At 34.8% G+C, this 16173-nt stretch overlaps 1 protein-coding gene across 2 annotated transcripts in view; it reads left to right on the top strand.

Annotated features, from left to right (window-relative positions):
* LOC148941649 (26S proteasome non-ATPase regulatory subunit 1-like) overlaps positions 1–16173 on the top strand; it is a 775304-nt gene that overhangs the window by 727437 nt on the left and 31694 nt on the right. For both annotated transcript variants that reach the window (XM_089104030.1, XM_089104029.1), the window contains exons 8-9: positions 428–530; positions 12088–12257. In XM_089104030.1, the coding sequence (XP_088960156.1) occupies positions 428–530; positions 12088–12257 (273 nt within the window). The remainder of the gene's footprint in view (positions 1–427; positions 531–12087; positions 12258–16173) is intronic.

A 16173-nucleotide genomic window follows, 5' to 3' on the forward strand; every position in this document is an offset into this window, starting at 1 on the left:
AAATGATTATAACCGTTTGATTGTTTATTTGAAGCTATGCGCCCCCGCAATTTCTGCGCCCGGAGCAAGTGCCCCCTCTGTCTCTCCCCTAAAACCGCTTCTGCATATTAGTTAGAAATTACAGATTAGCTGCAAAGTCAGATATTTTTAACTGTCTCAGCAAGCAATACATATTCATTCTTTCTGAAAAATAGAACTCTATGCACAAAATAGACTATTTTTTAAAAAGGATGGATGCCTGAGTCACTATTTGGTTATTTGAGTCACTATTTGCTAGTCGCGAAAACTAAGTGATAACCTACGATGGCCCCGAAAATTGTTTTTGGCCCAACCCGAATGCCAAAGAGTATTGTATAGTGATTTTTTTTCTTCTTTTTTATCATCGAGTGAAATATTCAATGAATAACTTTTATTTTACTGATTTTAGGTTAAAGACTTCAGGCAATTGTATGCCAAGGTCATTGGAGACAAGCATGAAGACGTCATGGCTAAGTTTGGAGCAATTATTGCCCAAGGCATTATTGATGGAGGTAACATTTTTTTTATTCATTTTTTTTTATTCACGATTTTTGTTGGTTCTTTTGGCCTCTTTTGGTCTTCGTTTCATTGGTCTTTCAATTACATCAAGTGTTAGTATGTTTACCCGTTAAGTTTTAGCATGCTCAGGTCTTTTTATTGTGAATGCCATTGCGTAAGCTCTGAATTAACAACCAATTAGAAATAATAAGAAATGATGGAAATGACATCCGGATTTTTTAGAAATGGAGAGAGCCCAAATTAGTATCTTCTTGTAGATTTTGTCTCGACTAAGATTTGAACCCGAAGTTCTTTAATATCTTGCTTAAACCTTTACCTTTTTGTTAGATATGACAAGATTTTAAAAATGTTTTCTAACCCAATTTTTGTTTTTTATTTAGATTTTGTTGGGTTTTTTTTTTGCCTTTTTCGATCTTCGTGTCATCTCGGATTTATCTCGAGTGGAATTCAAGCCTTAAATTCTTGAATATCTTACTTAGATTTTTATAATTTTGTTGAATGTAAAAAAAAATTCTTAATGGAATTTTTTTTTTTCAAATCTTTGTAGAGAATCTGGCGGGTTTTTGTTTTCATGCCATTATGTTCTTCAGTGACATAAAGTGTCAACACTTTCAACCACCAAGTTTCAGCATCTCAGTTCTCTTGATTCTGTGCACTTCTGTATACTCTTAATGAACAAATAATTAGAGTTCGTAAGCAGTGCCAATTCCAGGAAAGGGGGTACCAAAATAATATCTTCTTGTAGGATTATTATCGAGTAAGATTTATAACTTTTGAAATATCTTACTTAGATTATTATCTTTTTCCTAAAGCTAACAGGGTTTTTATGTTTTCTACACCTATTTTCTTTTCTTTAGCTTTTTATTTTGTTTTTGGCCTATTTCTTTAACTTCATTCCATCAATTCCTCGAGTACATCAATTCCAATTTGTCAAATACTAACATTTTTAACTGTGAAGTTTCAGCTTGCTTAGTTGCCTTGATTGTGAGTACTTCGGCAGTCTATCAATGAACTAACTATGACAAGCCACATCCTAAAATCTTTCCATCTAAAACTTTTTTGGAAGGAGAGGAGGGGGGGGGGCACCAAAATAATTTCTTCTTGTAGAATTTATCTTGATCAAGGTTTGAACCTGAGCTTCTTAGATACCTTACTTCGCTAAAAATATTTTTGACAGAGGAAGGAAGATTTTTTTTCATTTTTGCCAAAAGTTTTTTTTTGCGCAATTTATATGTGCTACTAAATATTTTTGGATGATTATTGGCCTCTTTCGGTCCTAAGTCTTTTATCGCTTACCTTATTTATTTGCATCGTGGTCTCCTTTCTTTTAATCTGATATTTTCATTCAATCGTAAGCATCAGGTACGCAGGGTTTCCGGGCAGTAAAAAAATCACTAGATTCCAGTGATTTTGTGGTTGATTTAGTGATTTTTTCAATATTCTACTGATTTATGTGCTGATTTAGTGATTTTTTACTTTAAGAAATATAAAAAAAATCACTATAAATAGTGATAAATCCCTGGGGGTGGCAACCCTGTAGGTTCGTATGCAGCAAAGAAATAGGTGAACTTTACGAAAAATTGAGAAAATTAAGGGCAACAAGAAAAGCAATTAAGGATAAATAGGCCCACACATGGGTGCCGCTAAGAAGCAGCGGCACCCCTGATAACTGAATTTAATAAGGGTAACTCCATGCAAAATTTTTTCTTTGAAACTATTTAACAAAAATTTGTAACGATTTAACGATTTAAAAAAAAAAAAAGAATAACTGGCTAACTCTTTATGGACTCTATTAAGTAAGATTTGTGTCTTGACTTCTTAGATGCCTTATCTAGTTTTTAATCTTTTGGTGGAGGTAGTAAGATTTTTTTTTTATTCTAATTTTTCTTCAATCATTTTTTACTTTATTCAGTATTTTTATATAATTTTTGGCCTCTTTATTCTAGTTCTCCTTAAATTAATATTTACTTTATTCAGTATTTTTATAGAATTGTTGGCCTCTTTTGGTCTTAAATATGTTATTCTTTACCTTTGTATCTATTATTTTTACCTATTATAGTTTACATATCATTGTTTACCTCTGTTTGTATCTTACTTTACTCGATTTTTTTTATTCTAATTTTCCTTAAATCATTATTTACTTTATTCCGTATTTTCTTAGAATTGTTAGCCTCTTCTTGTCTTAAATCTGTTATTGTCTACCTTTGTATTTATTATTTTTTGCATATTTTAGTTATCCATTATTATTTCCTCTGTTTGTATCTTACTTTATTCAATTGTTCCACGACAATCAAATGCAAGGAATTTTTTACGAAATGATTGAACTACATGGTGTTTATGAAATATGTATTCAATTTGCAAATGTAATAGTATCCAGAATTGTTAAAGGCCTTTTTTAAATCAAACACCCAATACTTACCTACTTAGCTACTTGGGTATTCTCACCCTTGCTGGCATATCTGGCAACACAGCGCAACAAGCCTATGGCGTTCTCCTGTGTTTAATAAAAAAAAAAAAAAAAAAAAAAAATCCCTGTCCAATTGATGTATATCTTCTTGGGCCAATCTGAGCCATGCAGCATCCTTTTTCAAGACATCGCTTTACATGGAGTCACCTGATAGAATTAAATAAAGGCTAAATTTATCAATGTGCATGCATTATTTGGGAAAAAATTTTCTTAAAAATGCACACAGTTCAAACTCTAGAGAGAAATAATAAAGACTTAGGAGTTCTCTAAGGAAGAGAAGGTCAAACACAAAAAGAGATTTCTTAGAGTCAAATTTACCTGGGGTGGGAGTCACTCGGACAGATATTAAGAGGAGTTTCTATTATTTTTCTTGTGTGTGAGTGTACTCCTAAATATTTGTTCTGTTGTTAATCCATTTAGCCAAGGCTCAACTTCAAAGAATATAAAATAGACAAACGCTGTCAGGAGTCGCTTAATTATTTTTGTAATTATGTTTACTATTATTTCTGTTGTAAAAATTTTAGCCAAATAATATAGCTTTCATTCATGGTTTCCACTGAAAATTTAACAATATACCCCTCTCGATAAAAATCCAAAGGTTTTGAAAAGATCCTGAAATGTTAAATCATAATCATGCATATATTTAAGTGTGACTTTAGAGGGTAATATTTAAGATATAAACTTTCCCAAGATTCCGAAATTAGAAATGAATTCCCAGGGAGTGGCAACCCTGCTTTCATGCTAAAGAGAGAAAGCATACTTTCCCCAGTTGTAGCTCAGAAGCAATTTATCTACTTTCAAGCTGGTAAGTCTATTACTTACTTACCAGCTGGTAAATTCCACAATTCGATTCAATTTTTCAATTGTAGCTCGTAGCTTGCTTAAAAGCTGCGATATGTTGCATTTATTAGTTTAAAAACAGTCCCTAAATATGAATTCTTTGAAAATATGATTTCTTAGAAGATTCTATTTTGTAGTTCAAGGTTTTTCCTATTCATCAAGTGGAAGTCATCAAGTAATTAAAGAAAGAAATAAAAATAAAACAATTTAAATGTGAAAATGTCCTAGCTCTAGAACTAACTAATCCTTCAAATTTTAGTTGGAATCATTTTAAAATGCTATTTTAGTATCTGGCAGAAAATACTATTTTAAATTTTGAGGTTTTTTTCCTAATAATGAAGTGAAAAATACCGGTGGTAATTTTCCCTATCGTTTTTTTTTTTCGTCGTTTTTTTGTCATTTTTCTTTAGCGAGTTAACCATAAAAATCTTAAAGCAAGAATTTAGAGAATAAGATCTACATAAAGAAAGAAAAACGAGCAAAAATGGGGTTTTTATAGGCCAAATGAAAATACTGAAAAAATTTTGCTCGTTTTTCTTTCTTTATGTGATGTCAGGCCAATGTGGTTTAAGGAATAAAATCTAAATCTGGAAAATGTCCTTGCTCTAAAGCTAACAAACCCTTCAAATTCTAGTTGGATGTCTTGTGGAGTCACTACAACAATGTTAATCACAGTGTTAACCTGATGTTTTTTTTAACATACTTAAAACAAAACATTTTGAATTTGAAAAAAAAATGGAGTGAAAAATTATTCATATTTTTAGATGATTCAAAATGTCTTTTTTGTTAGTTCAAAGCAAGGAAAAATAAATTAATTTGCAGAAGAATCTTTGTTTAAAGAGGGGATTCCCCTTTTAAAAAAAATAATTACAAATTATGAGCCGATATAAAAGAATTATCTTAACCTTAAATTTAAGTTTAGGTCTATGTCCTAAATTTAAGATTTAAGTTATTTTGTTTTTGGTGGGATAATTAAAGGGAAATTGTAATCATTATAATGTATAACAAAAAAGACTCTTAATTCCTTCCAGTTTAGAAAAAAATAAATTTATATATTTTGACTCGGTAGAGGAATAATTTTTCATGCTACTATGTTTGTCTTCCATATCCAGAATTTTTAGTTTGAGGCAAACAATTAAAGGTATGATGACGAATACTATTTCTACCGTCATTATAGTGAATTTGTGGAGACGGAAATGTACTTAGGGTAATACATTTTAGAAATATACCCTCCCCCTCCCCCTAAAAAAAACGCTTGAGATGTTTTAAGTTTTTTCTGTAATTCCTTATATTTACCACACAAGTTTTTCCAAGGGGAAAGTTTTTTTCATTTTTATGTTCCTCGTACTTTGATGTGAATATGAACATTTGAATCCCATCGACATTTGCATTCCTCTCACCTGCCCGAGGGGGTAAAATGTATTTTTCAAAATACATTTTAGTGTGGGGGGCAATGTTTCCCCTAGATATGAATAGAAATACCAAGGAAAGTGTTTATTTTTTACAAAATACCAAAAATATCACAAATATTTGATATTACAAAATACTAATATTTCCAAAACCTCTGGTTAGGGAAGTGCCCCTCCCCGCTAAATGTCGATTGAAATTGGATCAATCCACATTTTCTTAGTCTTAACCAGAGAGAGGTGGGGTGTTTTCTAGAGAGTTTGATTTTTCTTATGCAAAATCTTGGTCGTTTCTGTTTGAATTGAGCCCACTCCCTTCACACGAACTGCTTAATCTTATTCGTACGCAGTATCGACCCTTTTGGGAGTACTAGACAGTTCATTCATGGAAGGTGGGATCCTTCCATGATCCACCTTCCTGTTTCAGGGTAATAAACATACCCTGTTTCAGGGTATGTTTCAGGGTATGGAATTCTCCCTCCATTGCGTAATATTAGGCGTATGAAAAAAACTCGTCTCTGATGGCTTATCCTAGTTACACCTGTGCAAAGTTTTAGCTTAGATAGAATTTCCAGAATTCTTCCTTGCACTTTTGATTTTGCGTCACTGATAGATTGTAGAAAGGGACAATAGCCACTTTTCTAGCAATAACCTCCTTGACTGTATCCCCTTCAGTGAATTTTAAAGCCATCAAATTTTTCCTTTTTTTTATTATCTCACGTAGTTATTAATATTTCCTTGCTTTGTCACGTAGCTCCTTAAGTGGCGTGTCTAAGTTGATTACTTTTTTCTCAGTTAACGACTTCTTAGTAAATATCAAAGAGAGAAACTTTGTAGAGATGGGGCATTTTTTATTTAATAGCCGGTTAGAAGTGAAAACAACCAAAAGATATGTTGTTGTAGAAACTTCCACCGTAACCTGATCAGTCGTCCCAATTTAGAAGCTAATATATATTACGTATATGTACGTGTATACCATCTCTTTTCGCTCTCAGGTTTGTGACAGCAATTATTAAAAAAATATTTAAAACAATCGATGTTTAGACGAATGCCATTTTATTGGCGTAAATAATGCGTGGTTAAAGCATGCATCTGATAAATTTAGTTGCTTTTAAGTCGCTCAGAAGCCAATTTCACTACGTCCAAGAAACTATTACTACTAACAACTCACCGCAGCACCAAGCCACCCGAGGCCAACACAGCTACACATGCTTAATGAAACAATAATTTATAAAAAAAAAAAAGTTGTAAGTAATATGTATCATGTAGCTGATTTTGGTCCAGGATTGTACAAAGCCTCCGTTCAATTGAAGGTCCCAGGGACTTCTTGCTAACTGGTTTAATTGCTTCCTATGGACTTGAGAAGATATGTTAGTCCTTATCTTGTACAGGCTCGGGGACCATTGCTTATCCTGAGGCCATAATAATTTCAATGATTTGAAGGATATGGAAATTGCAACTTTGAATGTTACAACGTTAAAAGACAACCATCGTATCAACATTTTGACTGACGAATTTGAACGCTTCAAACTGGACTTATTAAGAGTTTCAGAAACTCGTATTCCAGAGGTAGGAAACATAAAATTAGGTGGTATAGAATTTATCTAATGAGGAAGGAAGGATGGGGTGCATAGGCAGGGAGTAGGTCTAATGATAAATAAATGAGCAAGGTATAAACAATAGAATTCTAATCGCTCATTTTATGACTAAAAAGTGCAGGATGTCAGTCAAAGTAATACATGCCCTTGTAGAGCCGACTACTGGAAATGGTAGGGACTCAGATGAGTTTTGGATACAGCTGCAGAACAAATAGGCAGAGTCTAGGTAGAAATATAGGTATTTTTGGGGGGATTTTAATGCCCAGGCCGGTAGAAATAGGGATATAAAGTATCGTAACCTAGGTAAATTTGCTGTAGGAAAAGAAAACACTAATGGTTACAGACTTCGACAATTTTGTAGATATAACGATCTAGTTATAAGCAATACAGCATTTGATCATATAATGGCCCATAAGTTAACATGGTAAGATAGCTGACCATACTGATTATATAACTGTAAACTAAAGACTGGCAAGATTGATTTAAGATACTGGAGTATATAGGAGTGCCGTTATTGATGTTAGTAGTAAAGATCACTATCTAGTATTGTCTAGGGTTAATTTAAAGCTGAAATTCCGGAAGGGTAGCTACCTTCCGGAAAGCTATGCTGTTTGTTGATTCCATGATCTTAATTTGAGAGAAACATTCCAGGGATAATTGAGTACTAAACTGGAGGGTTAAAAATTTGAAAATGTAGAAGATGGATGGAATAATTTTAGGAAAATAGAAGTCACTGATGGTGCCTTAGGGAAGAAAGTTAGAAACGCAGCTAGGAATATTAGTGAAAAGGCTTTATGTTTAATAGTGAGGAGAAGGGGTTTGTCTAAGCATTATTTGAGTGATAGATCTTGTGAAAATAACCGGAATGTAAAGAAAGAGGAGAAAATATTAAAATTTGAATTAAGGTGGTGTGAAATGGAGACCAAGTGGATCTGGAAGATGCAACCAGACGGCATAATAGTAAAATATTGTACTGGCATGCTAATAAATTGAGATGGAATAGTTAATCTGGAATTGTTACCGTTAAAGATAGGAACGGGGCCACAATTGGTGATAAAGAAAAATTTAAAGAGATGGGCAAAACATTTTGAGGACGTGCTAAAACCTGACAGAGTTAAAGGAAAAGATACAGAAAAGAATGAAAACGTTTATAACACTTTGAATGTGAATGAAGATTCGTTTTGTGAGGAAGAATTAGTGACAGTACTAAAAGGATTAGAAAATAATAAGGCCCCAGACGCTGATGGTGCGGTAAAGAAATTATTTAGATATGGCGGTTGTGAGGTTAGAGATAAGTTACTGAAGGATAGGAATATGATTTTTGAAAAAGGTGAAATATCTAACGATTTTAGTAAAACCCTTCCAGAAAAAGATGTAAGAGGGAGTGTTGTAATTATAAAAGCATTAGCCTGGTTACTGTAAGAAGCAAATGACTAAGTATGAGGATATTTTTTAGACATAGAGATACTGTGGACAAATTTTTAAGAGAAGAACAGTGTGATTTTAGAAAGAATAGAGGTATCCACTAATCGTCCAAGTATCCACTACTAGGCTACTAATTGAGAAGTGTCTGGGCCATCAAATCCCTTTTGTCATCAGTTTTATAGATTATGAGCAAGCGTTTGATAGAAGAGCTTTACCGAAGGTCCTATCCTTGTATGGTATACCAAATAAATAAATTAAAGTGGTTAGTGATATGTGTGAGAATAAAATTGATGCGGGTAAGGTAGGAAAGGAGGTTAGTAGCTGGTTTCGTACTAAATCATGAGTTAAGCAGGGTTGTGTCCTATCTTCATTTATATGGATTATTTTGATGGACTTATGTCCGAAGGAGCACAGCAAAGGCTATGGGAAAACACGGAAACAAATTGGGAAGTAAAACTCTCCTAGACTTAGATTATACTGATGTTTTAAGCATCCTAGAGGAAAATTTTAGCGAAATGAATGAATTTATAGAGGTTTTGCGACTTCAGGGTACAAGAACAGGTTTTGAAATTAATGTTAAGAAGATTAATTCGTTTAGAGTAAGAATAAGTGATGCTGGGTAGTGATGCTGGGGAAGATCGATCAAGTGGACAGCTTCACTTAGCTAGGTAGTACTATTAGTAAATACGGTGGGTGCAGTGAAGAAGTTAAAAGTAGAATAGCCAAGGCCCAGAGTGTTCCACTGTTGAAAAAGGTTTGGAACAATAGGAAGATAAGTCTTTGAAACAAGATTAGAAAATTGGCAGCTACTGTGGTGACAGTGGTCAAGTATGGTTTGAGAGCGTGGGCGGTTCGAAAAGCGGAGGAGTATTTGCTAGATGTTTCTCCAGAGTGCTTGCCTACGGATTGTTTTGGATACCCGAGCGACTGATCGTATCTCAAACAGTAAACCGTACGAAAAATATGATCTAATTCCACTTTCTATGGCTACAATGACAGAAGGCATGATATGGTTAGGACACATTTTGTGGATGAAGGATGACAAATTACAAAAAGATCGTCGGCCAACCGTCTTGGGCCAAACGAATTGCAGGTCGTCCCTAAAGGGGAGGGAGAAATAAGGGAGTCATAAGGAAAGATTTTAAGGGATATAGTAGCTGGTTTTGTATCAATCAGGAGTTAAGCAGGGTTGTGTTCTATCCCCCTTTATATAGATTATTTTGATGGACTTTGTCTTAAGGAGCACAGGAAAGGCAATGGGGGACCGCGGAATCAAATGGGGAGGAAAGAGTCTCCTGTACTTAGATTATGCTGATGATTTAAGCATCCTAGATAAAAGTGTGAGCAAAATGAATGAAGTTTTAGAGGTTTTGCGGATTCAGGGTGCTAGAATAGGTTTGAAAATTAATGTTGAGAAGACTAAGTCACTAAGGCTAGGAATAAGTGAAGATGAAAAGGTGATGCTGTATTACGAAAAGATTTATCAGGTGAGCAGCTTCACTTACCTTGGTAGTATTATTAGTAAAGATGGTGGAAGCAGTCAAGATGTTAAAACTAGAATAGCCAAGACTCAGGGTGTTTTTTCACAGTTAAAAAAAGTTTGAAAGAATAGGAAGATAAATCTGCAAACCAAGATTAGAACATAAGAAGCTATAGTTATGACAGTGATCAAATATGACTCTGTAGCTTGGGTGCTCCAAAAAGCGGATGAAGATTTTCTAGATGTTTTCAAGAGAAATTGCCTACGGCTTGTTCTGGGTACGCGACTGACTGAACATATTTCTAACAGTAGGCAGCACAAAAAATGTGGTTCAATCCCGCTTTCTAGGGCTTTAATGAAAGAAAAATTGAGGTGGCTAGGGCATGTTGTGCGGATGAAGGATGACAGATTGCCGAAGATTGTCCTTTTCGGCCAACCGTCTAGGGCTAAACGGAAAGCAGGTCGTCCTCGTCTGGGGTGGGAGGATGTTATAAAGAAAGATTTAAAGGAAATGAGAACTTCCTGGGAGGGTGTAAAAAGGGAGGCTTTGAATAGATTGGGATGGAGAAGGAGCGTGCTTAGCTGTGTTGGCTTCAGGCGGCTTGGTGCTGCGGTGAGCTGTCAGTAGTAGTTAGTAATAGTAGTAGAAATAGGAACTCCTTGGGAGGGTTTAAAGAGGGAGACTTTAAATAGATTGGGATGGAGAAAGAGCGTGTGTAGCTATGTTTGCCTCAGGTGACTTGGTGCTACAATGAGTTGTTAGTAGTAGTGGTAGCAATAGTGATCACGTCTTAGAAACATCTGCTGCTTGAAAGTGCACGTGTTACGTAAAACATCCTAATCTCCTGTTTCTGTCATGATACTCTTAATTTTTCTTCTTTCATACCAATTAATTGTCCTCCTTTGCTTTATTGATGGCAGAATTCAAGTGTTTTTCTTGGCCAACAATAGTCACATGGTCGCTAGCGAATGTCCGCGCATCTACTTTAAGAGAACTGAAATGGTCTGTAAGGCCAATGTCAAGTATAGAAAATATGTTCGGGCCCATGTATGCGAAAAATTGACAGGCAGTTTGAACCTTTTGGAGATACCTTGCAATTCTGGTCGTATTTAAGTCACGAAATATGGCTCAAAACCCTCTTCTTTTACCATGGCCATGGCCAATTTACAATGGCCAAAATGGCCTCATTAAAACCAGACCAAAAGAGTTGTCTAATTGGCTAGAAAATTGGCTAGAAAAATTTTTTTTTTTCTTTTTATTGACTAAAAAATATCTACCCATCTACTGTTTATGAATTTTTTATTGACGTTTCATAGCTTCTTATTTCGATGGAAACTTGGCAGAAAATATTAAAGACGATAATTTAAGGTTAATTGGCCTCTCATTGTATCTTCTATAGAACGGAATATTTTATAGGATAAATTTTTTTATGACCAAATCAATATACGTGGTATACAAATTGTCAATAAACTACCAATATATATATATGTATATATATATATATATATATATATATATATATATATATATATATATATATATATATATATATATATATATATATATATATATATATATATATATATATATATATATATGAAAAAAATGGAAAAATACCTTCTATGGTAGGAGCCGAAACTTCTGCACATAGACTAAGACAGCCACCGCGAATAGTTTTATAGTAATAAAACACATTTAATATCAATAATAAGATAAAAATAATAATATAAATTGTATCTTGTATAGATCGGAATGTTTTATAGGACGGAGCTTTTTGTGAACAAACAAATATATACGTGGGATACTATACATATATATATATATATATATATATATATATATATATATATATATATATATATATATATATATATATATATATATATATATATATATATATATATATATATATATATATATATATATATATATATATATATATATATATATATATATTTGAAGAAAAAAAACAACAAATGAAAACATACCTTCTAAGGTAAAAACCGTAACTTCTGTTTATTGACTCAGACAGCCACTACGAATAATTTTATAATAATAATAATTAAGATAGTAAAAACTATGAGCCGCCGCGGTCAATTATTTAATAATAAAATACAATAAGTAATAATAAAACGAAAAATTATAATAAAGTTGTATCTTTTATAGAACAGAATATTTTATAGGACAGAACATTGTGTTAGCAAATCAATATAGGCGTGGGAGGTACTAAAACCGCAGAATTGATCGAAAATATTAAGTTTCTCTTTCTGATTTTTCAATATCTAAACAAATGCTAAATGAGGACATTTACCTATTTATGTAATTTTTGTTAGGTGGTCGCAACGCCACAATATCCCTTCAGTCAAGAACTGGTCATACATCTTTGATGGGGGTAGTTGGACTTATGGTTTTCTGTCAGTACTGGTACTGGTACCCATTGGCTCTCTGTTTGACCTTGGCGTTCACTCCATCCTGTCTTGTCGCTCTCAATAGTGACCTCAAGGTATTTATCACAAGGGTATTTTCCTAGATCTGTTACAAAGTTTATAAATGTCTAAAAATTATGGGTTTGACCCTTGGAGGGGAGGATTCGAGCATTTAGCCTAGGGAGGATATCCAAATTGGTAAGTTGTTATACTTTAACAATCACTTTTTTTAATTTTTACTAGGGCGGGGTCCTTTGGACCGACAGAGGTCAGATGTTTGCATGCGTGTCTAAGTTAATATAGCCAGGAAAGGATCAAGACTTTCTGGGACTTCTAGGATAATTTAAAATTCTGTAGCAAACGCTAGATGGTGTTGGTGATTCTTCTTTTCGGCACTAGCGCCAGTTTCCACTCTTATATAAGTCCCATCCTTTTCTTTTTTTTGGCTAATATAAGTTCTTGGTGCTAGCTAAATGTTTACTGTTCGCTGGTTTGGATTCATCTGATTTAAAAATTACTGTTCGCTGAATCTCGGTTTAGGTTTAAGTGTTTTTTTTTTTTTAGAATTGAAACCTCAAAAAAGGGCAATTTATGATTACCTTCTAATTCTAAGTTGAACTAAAGATTAGAACCTAATGTGCTGCGTCAAGAAGGCGTTATTATACTAATGTCCATGATTTCTCACAGAATTTTTTGTTATCGTTATATTTCGTTATTCTTCGTTATCGTTATTTTCGCTTCGTAATTTTTCACTGGCTGAAAATTACCATCATTTTCTTGGTTACCTTTTAATTGTTTTTGTTTCTATGTTTTCTCGATTTTTTTGCCAAACACAGAAATTACCTTCGTAGGTAATTATTGCTCGCTGAACCTCGGCGGTCATAGGGTCATAATAGGTTCAGTAGAGAAAGTTTCTCTGTCAAACCGTTCACGGGGATGAAAAACAATTAGAGAACTAATCTTGTCAAGAGTATTTAAAACCTTAGACCCCCAAAAACGGATGCAATTTTGAGGAAAATCAATCTATCTAAGCCTAGTATGTCTAAGAGCTTTATGGCATAATGAAAAATCGCTGAACCTCGGCGAAAACATGTTTTGCAGTTGTGATCTTAATGGAAAACCAGAAACACCAAAAAATAGAAATATAAGGAAAGGTGAAGTTTCATATACCGTAGATTGATGAAAATAAGACAAAGATCCATTTTTCGCTCTTAGAAGCAACTCAAAGTTCATCATGGACGACGAAGCAACCCAAAGTTCATCATGGACGACGAAGTCCCCAAAGGCAATATAACAGACTATGTATATGACCCCATTGAACCTATTAAATCAGAGGCAACGCTATAGCGTTGCCTATAGTAAAGGCCATACGGCTCCAATGTTTTATTTTTATTTATTTTTTTCCCCAGGGGCACTTCATATGGAAGGGGTCGTCGTAGAAACTTCAAAGTGGACTCATTTGATTGGAAATCGAGAGCCCTAGTGCCCTTTATAAGCGTCAAAAGTGATTGAAAGGTAACTAAGACCCCTTCCACGCCCACCAGTTCCCTAAACACATCCAATCAAAATTTTGAAATAGCCATTTTGTTCATCATAGTTGATTTCCAGATATAAATTATGTTATTGAGAAGGATATCTCCCCCCACCACAGCCCTCAGTGCAGGGGTTGTAAGTTATGCCCTGGGGGAATATAAGTTTTTATAGAAAGCTTTGTCGTAGAAACTTCAAAAAGGACTCATTCGATTGGAAATTCAAAGGGCTAGTGCCCTTTTTGATGGTCAAAAGTGATTGGAGGGCAACTAACCCCCATCTCATGCCCACCTTTTCCCCAAACACATCCAATCAAAATTTTGAGATAGCCATTTTGTTCAACGTTGTTGAAAATTCAGGAAATTAGGTCTTTGAGGATAACCCCCCCCCCCACAGCCCTCAGGGCAAGGGTGTTAAGTTATGCCCTAGGAGCATGTAAGGATTTTATTGAAGGCACTGTCCTAGAAACTTCAAGAGGGCTCATTTGATTGCAAATTTAAATGCCTAGTTCCCTTTTTAATAGTCGAAAGTGATTGGAAGGCAACTGATACCCCTTCCACGCCCACCATTTCCCCAAACACATCTAATCAAAATTTTGATATAGCCATTTTGTTCAACTTAGTTGAAAGTTCTGGAAATTATATGTTTGAGCAGGACACTACCCCCACAATCTTCAGGGCAAGGGTTATAAGTTATGTCCTTGTGGCATATATGGTTCTTATGGAAGGAATGCTCGTATAAACTTCAAAGAGGGCTCATTGGATTGGAAGTTGAAAATTGTAATTCATTTTTTAAGCGTCAAAAGACATCGGAGGGTAGACAGCCCCCCCAAACCCTATTTTCATAAGGATACATAATTCAAATTTTTAAATAAGCATTTTTTTAAATATAGTCTTACAACCATATAAAAAAAGTCTGGTGTTAGCTCAATTCTCCAGGAAATGGAAACAGGCATTGGGCTTAAAGCCTTGGGAGCCTATATGGTTCTCACGTACATGCCGTTCGGATAAATTTCAAAGAGGACTAATGTTATTGGACACTGAAGATTTTAGTTCCCTTTTTAAGAGTCAAAAGAGATCGGAGGGCAACTAGCCCCCCCCCACGCCCCCTTTCCTCCAAATGCATCCAATAAAATTTTTAGATAGCCATTAAGTTAAAATTGCTCAAAAGTCAGATAACAAAAACTGAGGTGTCGTCACAACCCCCCCCCCCCATGGCCCGGGGGCAGGCGTTGTTAGTTATGCCCTGGGGCATATATGGTTCTTACGAAAGGGATGCTCGTATAAACTTCAGAGAGGGCTCATTTGATTGGAAATTGAAAGCTCGAGCTCACTTTCTAATAGTCAAAAGAGATCCGGGGGAAGCTACCCCCCCCCCACGCCTTCTTTTTCGAAACCCATCTGATGAAATTTTTGAGATAGACACGTTATTAAAAATATTTCAAATGCTAGATCAGGAAAACCTTGCTATCACTAAAACCCCCCAGGGCTCGAGAGAAGATGTTTTAAGTTGTTCCTTGAAGGCATGGATGGTTCTTATGAAAGGGATATTCGTATAAACTTCATAGAGGGTTCATTTGATTGGAAATTGAAAGCTCTAGATCATTTTTTAAGAGCCAAGAGAGTTAAGGGCAACTAGCCCCCCCCCACGCCCTTTTTTCCCCGAACTCATCCGCTACAAATTTTGAGATAGCCAGTTTTTTGGAAATTGTTCAAAATTTATATAACAAAATTGGAAATTGAAACGGAAATTGATTGGATTGGAAATTGAAAGTTATAGTTCAATTTTTAAGAGTCAAAAGATATCCGAGGGCAACTAGCCCCCCCCCCCTTACCCACACACACCTTCTTTCCCCAAGCCTATCCGATAAAATTTTTATAATAGCCCTTTCATTAAAAATAGTTCAAAGGTCAGATAAGAAAAATAGCTCAAAGACCATATAACGAAAACTCTGGGGTCAACACATCCCCCCAGGGCCCGAGGGTTGGCTTTGTATGTTATGCCCTGGTGAAATTTATGGTTCTTATGGATGGGATACTCATATATACTTCAGGTAGGGCTCATTTGATTGGAAACTGAAAGTTCTAGTTCAATTTTTTAGATTAAAAAGATATCCGAGGGCAACTAGCCCCCCCCCCCCACACACACCCTTTTTTCCGCAAGCCCATCCGATGAAATTTTTATATTAGCCATTTCATTAAAAATAGTTCAAAGGTCAGATAAGAAAAATTCTTGTGTTGACGCAGCACCCCCATGACCCGGAGGCAGGCGTTATGAGCTTTAGGCGTATATATGGTTCTTATGGAAGAAATGAAATGCTTATATAAACTTCGGAGAGGGCTCATTTGATTGGAAATTGAAAGTTCTTGTTAACTTTTTAAGTGTCAAAAGAAATCGGAGAGCAACTAGCCCCCCCCCCCCCTTCACTTCCTAAATACATCAGATAAAAATTTTTAAATAGAC

The sequence above is a fragment of the Artemia sp. Qi Xiang Cuo genome, chromosome 18 (genome assembly GCF_049724085.1).
Source record: "Artemia sp. Qi Xiang Cuo chromosome 18, ASM4972408v1, whole genome shotgun sequence".
Classification (NCBI taxonomy): Eukaryota; Metazoa; Arthropoda; class Branchiopoda; order Anostraca; family Artemiidae; genus Artemia; species Artemia sp. Qi Xiang Cuo.